This window comes from Aythya fuligula, chromosome 15, assembly GCF_009819795.1.
Source record: "Aythya fuligula isolate bAytFul2 chromosome 15, bAytFul2.pri, whole genome shotgun sequence".
NCBI lineage: Eukaryota > Metazoa > Chordata > Aves > Anseriformes > Anatidae > Aythya > Aythya fuligula.
In genome coordinates, this window is record NC_045573.1 from 4,205,066 (window position 1) to 4,222,204 (window position 17,139).

The 17,139-nt window shown below is 39.5% G+C and overlaps 1 protein-coding gene across 3 annotated transcripts in view; it reads right to left on the bottom strand.

Moving 5' to 3' along the window:
* The window catches only part of SDK1 (sidekick cell adhesion molecule 1), a 387,420-nt gene that overhangs the window by 62,659 nt on the left and 307,622 nt on the right, over nucleotides 1-17,139 (bottom strand). For all 3 annotated transcript variants that reach the window (XM_032197267.1, XM_032197266.1, XM_032197268.1), the window contains 5 exons: nucleotides 15,157-15,307; nucleotides 13,020-13,257; nucleotides 7,214-7,329; nucleotides 6,759-6,948; nucleotides 4,647-4,745 (listed from right to left, as the gene is read on the bottom strand). In XM_032197267.1, the coding sequence (XP_032053158.1) occupies nucleotides 4,647-4,745; nucleotides 6,759-6,948; nucleotides 7,214-7,329; nucleotides 13,020-13,257; nucleotides 15,157-15,307 (794 nt within the window). The remainder of the gene's footprint in view (nucleotides 1-4,646; nucleotides 4,746-6,758; nucleotides 6,949-7,213; nucleotides 7,330-13,019; nucleotides 13,258-15,156; nucleotides 15,308-17,139) is intronic.

Here is a 17,139-nt window from a genome sequence, read left to right on the forward strand (position 1 = left end):
AGATGTTACAGATACGTTAGATAAAAAAATAAAAAATCAAAGTTTATGAAAGAAAATGAAATCTTGAAAAGATGATTGCAGCAAACTTTTCTAGGAAAGGAGTATCTTACAGAATGTTAATCACTTCTTCAGAATGTTAATGGTCAGTCAGAGGGATATGTACCGTTTTCTTCATTTTTCTTGCCTTTTTTTTTTTTTTTTTTTCCTACATAGCCTTAGACGCCAAATTTCTTCTGTTACTGGGAGTTCTGCTGTTCACCAGGCCAAACTAGCATAACAAAAAACCTGAAAGATCAGCTCCTCAGGAGTTTATTTATTCATTGAAACAAGGCTTATTTTTGCATTAGCATCTTCTTAAATATTTTTTGCACAACTGCAAGCAGTTTCATGAGCTATGCTTTCTGAACTCAATAAATGGCAACAGTCTGAACTGCCTGTTAAATGTTAGGTCACTAACACAGCCAGCAGATTCCCCAAAGCAAACAGGCAGGAAGATGACAACACACCATGAATATAAAAAAGCTTTCAAGCTCATCACCATACAAAGCCCTTCAGAACTGACAGCACCCGCTCATGCAGGCCATGGTGCAGCAGAGATACAAACACTTATTAATTTGTCACAGAACTTAGGGAAAGCCAAACGATACTGGGAGGTTACGGTCTGCCTAGTGGAGCAGCAATCCAGTTTGTTGATTTTACTGCTTATCTGTTTAAGGGCCAGCGGGTGTGCAAATGCAGCCTAGGATCAAAATACGCATTTGCAAACATGGATTACATCCAATTTTGGTTCTAATTCTCAGTGGAGTTCTTACACTCTTTTGCAATAAGCTTCAGGTGAACGCTAAATACAAGCGTACCACGAGGAATACTAACCAGGAAGGATGCTGCCTGAGCTCTTGTTTTCAGGGGAAGCTCATGGATAGACTTGCATATATGCACATTAATGCATCATTTTCCTTTAATAGTGTTTGAAGGAGCTATGCTGGGTGCTAGCTGAATGGAGTGCAGAAAAGAAGACAGAATTAAGCCTCAGATGGTTACTGTAACATTCCCGAAAGGAGAAGTGGAAATATCTAGCAGTTCTCTACAGTAAAATATTTAAACAAACAAACAAGTAGTTTTCCCTCTTGGTGCCTGCCAGTATTTCATCCTGCTAATCTCTCTCTGAAATGCTAGAACATGTTTTGATATAGATTACAAAAATGTTAGCTGCAAAGGTGCTTGTATACTCAGAGGACAAAGCTAGCAGAGCAGGAACATTAGTTCAAAGGCTGTGAATATAAGTTGCTCTTGCAAAAGAAAAAAGTATTTTTTCCTTGCAACCCCACTAGTGAATAACAGGGCACCTTGCAAAGTAATATTAACTTATTATTTTCCAGTAATTCTACTTTAGTGTGCTAGAGGGTGGTGGTTACACTGCTCTTTCAAAAGTTCATTGCAGTAATAAGATTTAAAAAGTGAACAAGAAAGAAAAACTTGCAACCTTTAGAATGCTACTTTTTTTTTTTTTTTTTCCAGCTATTTTTGAAGCACTCCTCACTTCTTATAAAAGATCACAGAAGTAAGTACCCAATGTAATTTTTACTTTTTCTCTCTGACACTGGCAGCTAACTACTTCCTCCAGGAACCTCAGTTTTTCTACTATCAAAAAAATAGAGGAGTGAAAACTGTTGAATGAAGACAATGGATTTCAAAGAAGTGGACTGGGGAAATTGGTAAAGCCCCCTGGGAAGGAATTCTAAGGGAAAAAGGAATTCAGGTTAGCTGACAATTTTAAAAGAAACAAAAATAAAAGTTCAACTATCCCAATGCAGACAGAAGATGTTAAGAGCCCAGTACGTTTGCATTCAGATCTCACTAATGACCTGAAAATCAGATCTGAATTGTACTAAAAGTTGAAACAGGACAGATTACTAAGGGAGTGTATAAATAGACAGCACTAGCATGTAGGAACAAAATCAGAACAGCTAAAAGTGCACAGTGAGTTATAACTTAAAGGGCAAAGGCAGTGAGAAAGATTTTAGAAATACATTAGAAATACAAGAAACAGAAGGAGAGGTCAACTACTGGGAATAAAAGATGAACACAAGACCGGTGACACAAAAGAGCAGAAGCCTGGTACCTCTGCTGCTTCACTTTCACACAAAACCCGTTGATATTGACTAGATACTTAACACAAATTAAAACTGACAACAATAGAAGTATGGATGTAGGCTAGAATAGAGAATAGGTTAACGAATATTTAGCTAAGCTAGATGTAATCAAGTCAGAAAGGCCTGATGAAATTTGCCCTGCAGTGCTTATATAACTAGCTGGAGCCATCTCTGAATAATTAGTGATTATCTTCAAGAACTTGTGGAGGGCAGGTGACATGCCAGAATATTACCGAAGGGCAAGCAGAGTACCTTATCTTATAAAATGGAGGAAGAAAAAACAAAGGAGTTCTGAACAAATTAAGCTAAAGTTTAATACCTAGAAAGATCCTGGAAAAAAAAATATTAGGAAATATATAAACATCCATGAGATAATTAAGTGCCAGGGAACAGCTAATACGTATTTGCCTGGAACAAATAATAAATAACAAATCATTTGTTTTCCATTTTGACAGCGTAATTTGGCCAGGTGGGAAGAGTAGATATGATCCACATTGACTTTAAGTAAGGCTTTACTATGGTTCCACATGGCCCTGTCAAAAGCAAGCTAGAGAAACAGAATTTAAGAAAAATACTGCACATTTTGCCTTGATCACTTAAAAAAAAAAAAAAAAAAAGTCAAAATGTTGTTAGCAACAGTTTGCTAACACATTGGTAGGACATATTAAGTAAGGTCTCATGAGAACAAGTCCTGAGTCTGTTTCTGTTCAGTATTTCCATTAGTGACCTGGCTGATGGAATTGCCAGTCTACTTGCAAACTTCAAAAATAAAGCCAAATTGTGAGTAGTTGCAAGCCCTTTAAAGGACAAGACTGTAATGTGAAGTGGTCCTGTTAATGAGAAGAGATGGTCTGGAATCAGTAAGATGAAATTCAATAAAAATACATGCAAAGTACTGCACTTACAAAGAAAAAGCTTAATGTATACCTGAAAGAGGGACTGACCTGCAGAAAAGGGGAAGAACTTAATAGTGAGCCATAACTTACTTCATTACAACACCAGTGCTGCAAAAAAGTCAATACTGGACCAGGTACCCTGTGATGTGTTCCTGGGTATGGAGTGTGCAAGACACAGGAGACAACAGTCTACGTGTTAAACATGACAATCATGCTAAGGGACACCTTTCACCTTCCCTTCCAGCCCCATACTTGTATGATTTTGTCATCAGTGTTGTGGCACTGACCCAGAATTGAACGAGTGGATGAATTGCACAGGGCACTGTGCAAAGACGAAATAAAAGAGAGTTCTTACTCCACCGAGCTTGCAACTCCAGCAAATAAGGCTGACCAAGTGCAGAAACGGGAGACATTGCAACAGTCCAGAGAGCAAAATATCTTTTGTACTTTCTCATCATTTGTAACAAATGATTTTTTTTCTCCTTAACCACATCCTGTGATTCAAATCCCAGTCTCTACTAAGAGCAAACTTAAATGACACACAGTTCCTTACAAGAAACACAACAAATCAAACCCACAAGACAACCTGGAAGCCAAGCTTCCTTGAGCTGCAGAGAAACCCTGCGTGGATCTGTCTCTGACAACTAAGCGGTGCCAAGTTTCACGCAAACTCTCTTTCTTGTGCTAAGAAGATCCCTGCAGAGGCTGCCTTTGGACCCCATTTGATGATTTCCTTGCAACTTCAGGTGTCAGGATTACCCCCTGAGCACCCCCTGTGAGAAACTACACACCTAGGCAAAGACTCCAGCTTCTTGACTCAGGATCTAAACACAAAGACAGACTAGTCCTTTACTTAAAGGGATATTTAGAGGGATAACCCTTACTCACCTGCTAAGACTATCATAGAATGTGTTGAACATCAGCACAGAACACAGACAAAACTACCATGTAAATATTAGCTACATTAATTTAAGAGGCAAGAATAGATTATTACATTGTAAAGCCTTCGACGTCTTAAAGGTAGCTGCTGGTATACTCCTGGTGCAAAGGCAACCCGGGAGTTACAATAGCAGGAAAGTGAGAAGGTTTTTCATGAATTCCTCTCATTCCTTGCTGCCCCTGTTTACCTCAATAAAATGCCAAGTGTGAGTTAACTCCTTGCAACCTGAAGGAAGCAGTAAAACAGAAGCACATATGAAAATGACAAGTTAGGGATGCCTGGCAAAGGCAATTGGGGGGGAAGGAAGGGAAAAAACAACTCTGTCCTGCTGTTGCTCATCAGGCAGCTTGCCAAACAGCCCAGCCAAGCAGGTTACAAATCCAAATGGAGATAGAAAGAGAGATGACAACTCAAACACAGTGCCATGAATGAAATGCAATTCTGACTCAGGAAAACACGCGCCACGGAGCCTGGCAGAATTTTCCTCCTCACCGCAGGACACCGTGTTTCTCAGCTGATATACCAGCCTATTTTCTTTTCTTTAGCCATGGATCTGCTTATGTGGGACTTCTAATCTGATGTGCAAGGGGAAGGAAAACCCAACAGCCTTTGGTCTCCAGCCCTCTCCTGCCAGCCCTCTTTGCTGCTCCCTCTTACCCAGGATAACTCCATTGGGCTCCTCCGGCGGCTGCCAAACAATTCGCACCGACGTCAGCCTCACCTCGGGGAACACCAGCCTCACAGGCGGCCCGGGGGCTGGAAAGAGAAACAGAGATCACGCTAGCAGGCATTGCGTGTCAGAGGAATTACAAGTTTTCTGCTTATTTTACATGGAAGGCAGCCCAAGGTGTAGCTCACCAATAATAAATAGATGGTTAGGAGCACCCACGTACATACATAACACATTTACTCCAAGGGATCCTGTCCATGGCTGAATGCCTCCAGCACCCACGAGCTCCAAGCACAATGCAGAACTAGTACACCCTAATGTGTTTTACAGCACATGTGAAATGAGTTTACCAGAATGCTCTGACAAATGAGCTTGACCTCTGTGAGTTATCTCCCAGTGGCATAGCGGGGAGCCCCTGTAAGCCAGCTGCATCACTGCCCCGTCACCAGATAACCGAGCACATCCCACGAAGCAAGTCACTGAGCTGCCTTTATGGACAGGAGTTGTGTCAGCTTAATCTACTTCACACCTGCTGGAGCTGAATAATATCTCCTCTCTGTGTCATCGGTGCTAGCTTTGAACTGCTTTCTGATTTTACACGTGCATTTTAAACACGTAGGTCTGAGCAGGAGAACCCAAGGCAGGTGAGGTGCACATTAATAAGGATGGCTGGTGGCTGCACTGACCATTCCAGGTTTGCAAGGTGAGGAGATGTTAATTCACACATTTGCATCCACAAAATTTCCCCTTCAGCACAAATTCCACCTGCGTGTTACCCCTGATGATACATTTAATTAAGCTGAGCCCAGAGGAGACACAACATATTTATGTCAGGAGTACGGAGATGGAAGAACAATTTGTATCATTTGCCAACATGCACTTAAGGAGGGAACTGCTATAATGGGGTTATCTTAAACAAACAGTTTTAAATATTTCTCATTAAAGTCTGATACATACAATTCCGTGAGTGCTCTTTTACTCCCTGCAGAGTTCTGCTAACAGCAATTTCTCTTTGTTTCCTTTCAAAGAAAAGCCATGTCACTACAGAGACTGAATGCTGAGAAAACGGCTAAAAGAAATGCCTGGGAGCTGCTGTCCCCGTTCTGTCCCATTCCTGTCCCTGCATGCTCTCGCACCTTCCCTGCACTCTGCAGAAAATGCCTGGTTAAGCCAGGAGTCTGAATGCACTTCAGCCCAACCAAATACCCTTAATGAATTTGCTTGTAGATAGCAATGTTTATTCAATTTCTACTGGGAACATCTTGACAAACTTGTTTGTTTGTTTTTCTTCACTGGGAGTAATAAACAGAAGCCTCTTGCACAGATACTACCCTTCATAGCAAAAAAGGTAATGAAACTAAAAGCAACTATAGCATCTGCAAAGCAAAAAAATGCTCTAAGAGTTGAATTAAATTTCTGTACAACCCCACCAGCAGGAATTCTCTCACCCTGCAGGTGTGTTCAAACAGAACTGGGGTGCGGAGGGTTGCCCAGGGTTTTTCAGCTTATGAAACTGCACTCCAGAGTCCCTGAGCTCATGGGAAGCACTGGAGGGAATTACAAAAGGAAGATGGTATGATCACCATCCACGGTCAATGCCTTATTCTTTTGGAAAAAAAAAAAAAAAAGAAAGAAAAAAAAAAGAGAGAATGGATTACTGAAGCTGCAAATTCCATATCTCTTCTTCAGTCCAATCAGACCCAGATTTGTTTATTGCTTTCAATTGTAGCACTCTACTTTTTCTTTAGAGCATGATTGAACTTCAATAGACATTTATAATTGGGCTCTATAAATTGTCTTCAATAGAAATAGTCTACATCAAGCTTCAGAGTACAAATAATTTTAGAAGAATTTTTCCTCTTCATTAGCTGTGGGGAAAGAGGAAATGGTGACTATAGTTTTCAATGTTTTTGCCAATTCTCATCCCATGATTGATGGAACAGTTATATTAGGTAAGGATCAAGTCCTTTTAGTTCAAAGTTGAAAAAAAATCCAAAAAGTCTTAGTGTGGACTATCTTCTACACCTGCATTACTAAAAGAAAATAGTGTTAAAATTTGGATCAAGACAAACCCTTATTTTGGCAACCTGTACACTTACCATCATCCTTGGTTCTTTCTATAACTGGAGGAGAGCTGGGGACTCCATCTCCAATGCGAGTGAATGCCAAGACCTGGATCTCATAGAGCACATATTTCCGCAAGCCAGACAGCAGGCAAGACTGAGTGTGGTTCCCTCTCACTATTTGGCTCTTTGGTTCAGAGTCTAAATCTTTTGCTTTGAAAAGTATCTGTAGAATAAATGCATACGAATATGGAAAGAAAAACATATTACCGAAAGAAGGGTATGCATTTTAGATTCTTCCTTTTCACATGATATAAAATGAGATTAAATTCACCAGTCACCCCTTTCAAAAACAGCACGCTTCCGCTATCTTATCTGGTTGAGTTATGGATAATATTAACATCCCCCAAGTGAACAATAAATTACAAATGCAAAAACGTATCCAGGTAGTGCTTTAAAAATGTAGAAAACATGAAACTCCACTTGCATACCTTGTAACCTAGGACAAGACCATTCTGCTCTGACTCAGGGACTGCACTCCATGTCAGAAGGATCTGGGTTGAACTCACAGCTTCAGCGGACACATTCTCAGGAGGAGCAGAGGGAACTAGAATCAAACAGCATTACCAACAGCAGAAATAGATAAGACATTCCAGGTCATTTTGCTCCATCTCCCTATCTGCTTGGGATTGTTTCAGGATCCCTTAGAATACTACTCTAATCCCAAAGGACTTGAATACTTTCTGAACAATCCCTTCTTTTCTAGTTTCATTATACATCATCTTCACATTTCAGCCTACTTAACAATTTCTCACCAGTTTGTCTCAGAAATCACGATGTTTGTAAAGAGCTAAACACTCAACGCTAATCACAGTCTACAGAAGAACAGTAAATATAGACAGACATGAATAAACTTGAGGTTCTATATATTTGCAGTAATTAGAATCAAGTTTAAATTGCTGGACTTCTACAAACGTCTATCTCCTAGCATTTCTTTTCCTTATGCTTCATTTCCCTATGCCAAAAGCTAGAAATCTTTATGAATGAGAGTTTATCTTACAGTATGATCTACTCTATCACGAAGTTTTAAGCCACCCTAGCTTCCTATACTATCCAAAAGGAAATTATAGCATCTTGTCTAGTGTTAGCAATAATTCCAACCACTGGACAGCACCCAGACCTCCCAGTTCAGTAAGAAGTGCTTTAACCTCTAAGCCTTTTGATTATGTGATGGTGCTTAATGTTTGCAATACATCAATTATAGACAGATACATTAATGCAAGGTGTATTTTCAGGGATTGATACGGTGTAAATGAAAGATATGCCTATTTCATTTATGTTGCAAAATTGGCTCTTATGAAACTAGAAACATTATTAGAACTGATGGCACGGGAACACTGTAATTTTCTCTGACTTGAGAGAGGAGCAAACTTGCATTTTCTCATGCCATTAAAACTCAAGCCACTGCAAAACCACCATACAACTGCAAGCTTTTGTGGGCAAGCTTAATAGCACGCAGTGTTATGCAAGCAAAATTGGAGGCTATTTTTAAGAGTTCACATTTTATGCTGCCCTTTCACATTTTTTTCCTGTGGCATTTCCAACATCTGAAGGGTGCAATCTTTCCTAAAGCGTGATACACCTGTCAGACCTCAAGAGAACACTCACCAAGTTATGTTACACAAGTACTTATGGACAGTAAGGCTTGATTAGGTGCTGAATATATCACAAAAAGGAGCACAAGTCTCTGCCAAAAGTAATGCTGTCCAAATGAAAGAACAGATCAGCTGTTTTGAAGGCTAGCTTCTGAAGCTCCTAGCAACATGAACAAGATAATGAGTATGACACCGGAATTAATATAAATGGGGAAAAAAAAAAGACACTAGTCCTCACCCTTGTGCACTCAAGGTTAACCACAGAGATAGTCATTTCTGAAACAATTTCCCTGTTACCAATTATATGGGACATGAGGAACAGAGCACCATCACATGACACTGCAGCAGACTAAAATCCCATTTTTTTCCCCCTCCAACGCTGAAGTGCTCTTCTTTTTTTTTTAAATCTTCTCCTAGATTTATCCCCCACAAGGATATAATTATGTTAAAGGAAAATAGATTGCCAGGAGCCATGAATGTCTTTGGATAGCTGCCATAACTTTATCTGTAGATCTTCACAAAGAGCTACTCCCACATGAATCACTTCTGGAGAGAGAAAGGGTGGAGGTGGGTCGCAGGAAACCAGAATGCATAGAGGAAAGAAGCCCTTTCCAGCCACATTTATTTTTATTTTATCTGCTTTGAATCCTTTCAAGAGTGAAAGTTCCTTTATTTTACAAATATTTCTTTTTCTCTTTGATCAGCAGCCACGAGATTTCCCGAATTCACAAAAGGTCGAGGCTGTGCCCGGGCTGGCCCTGTGTGCATGCTTTCTTTGAGGTGTGTGTACAATCACGCTGCTGGCAGGGGGACTCTAAAGCTAACAAAGGAGAGAATGGTTTGTTGGAAGATTTATTAGCTCAGACTCCTCCTAATTCCCAGTGACAGAGCAGCTGAATGTCCCCTTTCCCTGGGGAGGGATATAAACCCAACATCTAAATGGCAAAAATACTTGCATTGATCAAGTATTTTGCTCCATGTTAGTTTTCCATTGCTATTCTCATATTGGTGTTGAGAATTTTATTTTAATACAGATGTATGAATTCCAGACCTCTGACTGGTAGCATGGATCTTATTGTTGCCTATCTTTTGTCAGGTAATGCAGTTTGATCAGCCATTTAAGAACGAATTGAAATGTAACCTTCATTTCTTTGACCTCCCTACTCTCTTAGGATATCCTGTTTCAAAGTAATTATAGTTTGCTAAGACTGATTAGTGACTTGAGTGAGGCATATAGATCCTTCTGTCCTCTGCAAACTCTGTTCTCTAATGCTGTTTCCTTAACTATTGCACTGAAGACTTAGTTAAAAGCTCCAAAGCAAAGTTCTCATTAGCAACCTACAAGAACAGTGCAGAAGCCAAGCAAGTCTCCATAATATCGCAGAGCTTTAAGGAAATGAACCAGAAACACTGAAACTAAATGATTAGTTAATCCAGCAAACTGCCAAACTGTACTTTAGAAGATCAAACATTAGAAATTATAGAGTTTCTGGTACTTTGCACTTGAACTTCAATAGGAAAACAAGTTTTTAAGGTTATCTGTCTTGGCATCCAAGATCGTGCATCCTCTTTCTATAGCTGATATAACCATATTTAATATACAGCAAATGATGCTGTTTTATGTCTCTAACTAGGCCAAAAGCATCTTTCAATAAGACAGTCTGAATTTTGGCTAAGAAAGCTAGACGGTATGATACAGTGGTTCTCTCCATAGCAAAAAGCACCATAGCTGGAGCACGAAACCTTTTTGTGTATAAAATTAGATACTGCAGGCGACATTCTCAGCATGTATCAACTGACAAATCTTGCAGTGACATTGGACCACATTTGAATTATCAACTGATGCTTGGTTGCACCACGGTAACCGCTTCATGGAAGTCTGTCTCTGACTTTCATCAGAAATTGATCCTTGTGACCATGCTTGTGTAGGAGCTGATTTTGAAGACAACTATACACATTCATGTAGCTGAATACCAGAAAATATGAAGGAACTGGTTAGGTGTATCTAAGATGAACTCTTTGAAAATAAGGTTTGTATTTAAAACAAATCAGCCCTGTCATTGTTGCTCTAATAAATCAGATATCTTCACATTTTCTTGTTTTTTCTATACTATACCTACTACATATTCAATTCATAGAGTATGAATTCAGCTTGTTACTTTGTACTTATTTTATGCTGTAAAATCAAGTAAGTTTTTTTTTTATGTTAGAAATTAAATAACACAAAAACAAAACAAAACAAAATCAGATTGATAAAACCTGTCCTGTTTAAAAATCCTAACTCATCCCCCTCCATTTTTAGCTGCTTGCATTTTTAACCCAGATTTTCATTTAAGGGCTTCCCAACTTTTTTAAGTCTGGGTAACCAAAACCCACTGCATTATTTATTCTTCCTTTTTCTTTGTTTTAAAATGTTTCAAATTCAAGTGCTCCAGAATCAGGAGAATACCTGTACCAGCCTGCTCCTTTATTGTTAGAGTGTGTGCTTGCTCAGCTATTAGTGATAAGATCTTGTATCACAGTAAAGCTTTATTTTTAATACAGATTTTGGACTCCAGTGACTGCATGGTCATTAGATAGCATGAGCTAATTTAGTGCCTGGGCTCTAATTTCTGAGGCTCCTTGGATGGTGTAAAACCCAGAACTGAGAGTTCTGTCAACGAACCAGCTTGGACAATGTCACCTCTGGCCCACTGTGAGGGATGTTTAAAGTCTGCAGCATCAGTCAAAACCCACTTTCCTAAGACTTTGTATCTATAAAATGGAAAAAGAAATGTTTAGGATACCTGCTTTTGAAGTATTTTGAAAGCCCAGGTGATAAATGTAATTTTTCTCATAATTCAAAAGACAGGTGTAAAAAATGTTTTGACCTCTTTCGCCAGCTTTTGATAATTTTATTCCTATTTTAACCTTATTCTGTGGTACATGCAGGTTAACTGCTGATTCCCTCTCTCATGCAGATTGCCCACGTACACTGCTTTTAGTATACTGCAAATTAAAAAAGATACATCCAAAAGGCTGAGCCCTGACTTGCTCTGTTCAAGAAATCAGATGTTAGTATCAAAGAAAATACATGAAAAAAACAAATGAGTCCTTATGCCTAGATCACAGCTTTGTATTATTTTGATCCTGGTTTCAGTGTGCCTCCTATAATCATTTTCAAGTCAACCTTCTTTTAATACCGCAAGAGAAAATGCCAAATACACACATGTAACCTCTGATCTTCAGATGCTGAGCAAGAGCACTATAATCCTAAGGTTTTATGAAATCACTTAATCTTAGTATTTACTACATTTCAAAAGAAGTGTTTGAAGAGTAGTGGAAAGGAGAAAATGGAGCATGTGGTATCTTTTTATTATGATACAAAACACTTCAAAACTATTTTGTCTGGGTCATGCTATCTCTAACTCCAGTACAAACATGCCCTGTTTAAAATACCTCTGGCAATAGCTTTCCAATTACTACTTCCCAAAAAGCAGCACTTTAATGGAAGGGGATGACTTTGTCTGGCCTTCTTCTCAGCTAGTTCAAAGGACAGTTATCTGAACCAGCAGACCAAATCGTGCACTACACACAGTGCTTCCATTTCACACCAACCAGCACTGCATGGTACAGAGGGAACACACATGTACCTGTGTCTGTAAGTGTAGGGTACGCATAATATTAAACTGAAAAGCATTTTTATTAAGAAAAATGAGAAAAAATAGTAAGAAAAAATATCAGCGTTGGACCATAGGTCACAAGAAGCTTTTATTATATAACTTTTAAAACATAAGTGTCATCCTTTCTTTTAATCATTCACTTGCAATATGAATTTTAATTTATCAGGTGCATGTAGGGCAGGTTTGGAAACAGGCTATGTGGAAGTTAACAGCTAGAGAGCAGCTTTTCAAGATTTGCTTTACTGTTGCTACTGAGCTAACAATAATTTACTGTTGCCTGAAATTGTGAGTTTGCTTATGGTATTTGAAGTCTCTATGCGAGTATGGATGAATCAGCTAGGCAGTACAGTACCCACGCTCTATGTCTACATGAAGGTTATGTCTATATAACCTTGTGTACACAATTTTAGAAGGTAGTTTTGAAAATGTGTCATCAAAAGCTCAGATAATTACCTTATTTCTATGTGGCTAATCAGCTCTCTAAAATAATTTGTGCCCTTTTAGAAATACTTGGAGTTTGAAATTAAATTTCAGATAATCGTAACTGCCCGAAAACCTGCCCCATACCAGAGGGAGATAGGGGAAGGGGAAGAATTAGGAGCAATGGAGCTACTAGGGAGGGAGAGGAAGCGTGTGCTGGCTGCTCAGTAAGAGAAGGCTGTACACAAGCTTCTTGTTGTGCTACCTGTTATGCTGCCAAACTGGGGCAGGAGTGGGGAGAGGTTGTTTTATTTGCTTTAAATAAACAACCCTCAGGTTTATGCATGAAAACATGGTAGGAGTAAGACAAATAAATAAATAAACCCCCTCAAATGTCTATACGTCTTTTTGCCTTCAGTGCGTCTAGAGATTGTTTTTTTTCCTTTCATTTTTGATTTAATGGATCAACAAGCAAAAAAAAAAAAAGCTGAACAAAAAGGCATAGAATGCTGAAAATTCTCCAGCATGTCCTTCATAGCAGACACAGTGCTTTGACTTACCAGACTCCCGTGTACGACCTCTCACTACTTCACTCCATGGTCCCGCCCCGATGGCATTGAAAGCCTGGATCTGCAGTTCATACTCTGTCCACTCCTCCAGATCTTCAATCGTGTACTCTCTCTCCAGTCGGTTGTTAATAACCTTCATCAGGGTGGGAGACTGCAGATCCGCACGCCAGAACTTTATCCTGTACCCCACCGATTCTGGATTGCCATTATACTGTGTGTCGGGGAGGGGCTGCCAGAGAAACAGACAAAGAAAAGCACAATATTACTACACAGAACACACTGCCAGGGCTTTCCACGCTGTACGCTAAGGCTGTCTAAACTCGTATAAGGCCACAGGAAGGCAAAAGAGAAAGGGGGATTGATTTCCAGGTTTATTTATCTTTCATTTCTCTAATTTCTGTGTTGCTTGAAAATTTCTTTTAATTTTTACCTTTATTTTGTACCACGTAGATATGCTGGCAGAACTGTGCCACTTGCTGTGGGTGTATCAACAGAGATGATACCAACAGAATATATTCAGGGCTTTGTGATTAATTATGGAAATGAATGATAAATTGCTGGAGCATGTGACAAATTCATTTATCGTATTTTTTAAAAAACTTTTTTACTGACTCTCTCCCTATTCATTTATCAGCAGAGATTTATTCCAGTATTCTAACTCCTCAAGCAATTTGGGAGATTAAAATATGAAATAATTAGCCTACTTCATGAAGTTTCAAGTTTCTCCTCATAAAACTAACTACACGATGCCACGGATGGCTGAGATTCAGTTCTGATTCACTGGCAAAGTTTGATATACATTAACATTTCACAGCTTAGAAGACTATATCCCGCAGGCAAGCAGGGCTAAAAATGTGACCCTTATTCTGTTGGAAGGAAGGAATTCCCAGCTCCCAGAGGGACACAGATTCACCTGTAGGTCTTGAAAAAAAGAGATTAAACACTTTCAAATGCTGATGTTATCAAGCATGAAAAAGGTATGCCAGGGCATTTTTAGCTGTGGCTGTTGCTCCTTCTGAACCTTGCACAGTTGGACTCATGAAAACCAGGCTCCCAGATAGTGCAACATGGAAACACAATCTTAAAAGTTTTTAAAAGTCTCTAAAACAACTTTGAGTTAATTTTGATGTAAGACGTGTAGGTCTGGCTATAGTACCAAAGGTTTAACAATGTGGGCACGTTATTCACACAGTAAAGCCATGAAGGAGTTACATGGGTCCTATCAAATGAACTGCAAAGGCTTTTCTACACATCCTGAGGTGATGCCTTCGCGTTTGATGTTTTGGGCTTTCAAGGTTCAGAACTAACTCCTGTTCCATTGACAAATTAGAATTATTCCTGGCTGATGGGAGAAATCCCCTCCTGTTTCTGTAGCCTGATTTTGACTTCTAGATGTAATGAGTTTATGCATGGAAAAGCTAACGCTTTGGCAAAAGGAAACCTGCGCTTCATCAGCTTCACACCACAGTAACCCCAGCGGAAAATCCGACCTAACAGGCGAGAAGAAAAACCATTCTGGAGCAGGTTAATTGCCAAACAAGTCCCAGTGTGGCCACCCTACAGGTAAGTGAGACAGTCAAAGGGGCACAGCAGTGTCATCAATCACTGCATCTTTGCAATTAATCAGTTGTGTCTACGCTTTATCACATAACTCCATAGCCTTTCACATAAATATCTTCCTACAGGAGCGTAACATGCAAACTTTGCTGTCTTTGAACTGCAGCGATTCAGTACGGGCAGGATGACTGTCAACGGCCTGTGTGTACCTTCTGGGGGCTGTTTTATATAGAGCAAACAACTGAGCCCTAGGAAACTGCAAATTGGCTCCAGTATTATATTTCTGTCCCACATGTTGACCCAGACTGTGGAACTAGAGTCTCAAAAGCCGAGGCTTTACACACAGGCATATATTCCCCTGATGAAGTGGCAGAGGCAGTGGCAGTAGGTAATTTAAGTGATTAATAAGGCACTTAAGGTAAGTCTCAGATTTCCGAGTATTCTGAAAAAGGAAATCATTTTGCCGTCACTCCTTATGCCAAACGCAAGGAAAAAAAATAGCATCGCTGAGCTGGGGACTGCCTCCGCGCCTCGGGTGCTGGCACCCCCTCATCACCACTCGATGGCTCACCACCCAGCGCATCCACAGGCTGGTCTCGCTCGCCGTGCGCACGGTCACGCTCCCAGGGGCGACGTCCGGAGGAGCCTGCAGCGTCTGGATAACCCGCGAGGGCTGGCTCAGAGGGCTGGGGCCCACCACGTTCACCTGCCGCATCCGGAACCTGCAGCAGAGGGACGAGGCTCAACGAGAGGCACCTTGTGTTCCCAAACACCCAAAGGGTGGGAAAACACGAACGGGGTCTCTCTAAATGTTCTGCAAAGGTCATCGCGTGTAGGTCCCCTTTGTATTCACCACTGAATGGCTGATGGTAACCGTTTTCTGATCCTCTCAGGTATTTAAAAAAATGAAAACGAGATTAGCTTAGGGTCTATTAGAAACTTAGGTATTTGTGTGAGAAATTCACGTTAATTATGCTAAGTCTGATGAGCTTATGCTAGCTGTAAGTGATTTTCTCTTGCAGCACTTACACAATACATCCAGAAAGGTATTAAAATATCAAACTTCAGATATTCTCATTCCCTGTCAATATAAAAAATATTCTGGTGATAACATTTCCCCTCAATTACTGGTTGAAAGAAGCTGATTTATCCCCATGCTGCATTTTCAGGTTTCCTGCACAAGTAAGATTAAGTTATTTAATATGGATATGGTTCTTTAAAAAATAACCTGTCTGCTTGAAACCATCTCTTCTACAATAGAAATCCCTACTGGGTCAGAAGAGATTTAGAGAAATCTTTTTTTCAGGAAGCACCAAATAATTAAGACGTGCTGTACATTTCAGATACTCTCACCCATCATAAACACAAGAAGGTACTGCAATTAGAGGCATCCAGCACTTGCACATAAATACATGACCTGCTCATATTAAACAATTCAATTTTGGACCTAATGACTGAACTTGGAGAAAGGGTGAGCTAGTCAACATAGCTGTGTTTACTTATCTTCCCTGATCTCCTTGGAAAATGCATTAAAGGAAACACATTAAACAAATACTGTCCTTGATTCTAGTGTCAAACCTTGGCACAAAATATAGAAAAGAGGCTGGCCGATAAAGATGTGGTCTGATAATTAGCTTTCATGATTTATTTCCTAAGTAGGTAATAAGTAAAGCTGACTAGAGAACAACAAATCCATTTGGCAACAACACTCGAGGTTTAAAAAAAATTACATAAAATTGTTCTAGACAAACAAAATAAAAAAGCTCATCTTTGTGAGAGAAAATAGGTAAAATTCAAGGAGCTGCTTTAGTGTACAAATGATGATGAAGAAAATCAGAGGGTTCAGGGGTCACTCTAATATTCAGTAAGTATGTAAGGAAAATGAGTGTGATGCTCCAGAGAGAGAAAAGAGATGTAGCAGCAAAATAAACCAGAAAGTTCGATAGAAAAATGTGTGTATATCTATCTATCTATCTATATCCCAAACTCATCATACACTTTGTTATTATTTGTTAGCCCTAAGACAGTTCTCAATGCCTCTGGTATGTGTGTAAGTGATACTTTGCATGGACACCGAACACTGAGCTCTGGTACAATCTGCACTTTACTATCACCTATGCCTCTTCAGCTTTAAAGATCTACCATTTTGGAGAGCAAAGTCTTTTCAACCTAGGTCATTTTTCTAAACTTCTGTACAAGATATCTCTGCCCATGTACCAAAGTTTAGAAAGAGCTTTTATTTTAAAAAAAAAAAAAAAAAAAAAAAAAAAAAACAGAAAAAGAAAAAGAAAAAAAAGGATAAAAAGTAAAGTACTTTAATAAAAGGGTGAGGTGTAGGACACTTCAGTGGAGAGTTTGTGAAACTCTCCAGTATGTTTCTGGGCTTTTGACTAAGGGAAGAAGACTAGTGGTGTACCAATTAGTTTTAAATGATACAAACTTTACTTTGGTTTTATCTAATGCTAGCTCTCTACAGCACATGGGATAGCTAACTGGCCTTTCAGAAAGGGGAAAATGTACAAAGCTTCTTGCAAGTTGATTTAACACTTGTCAC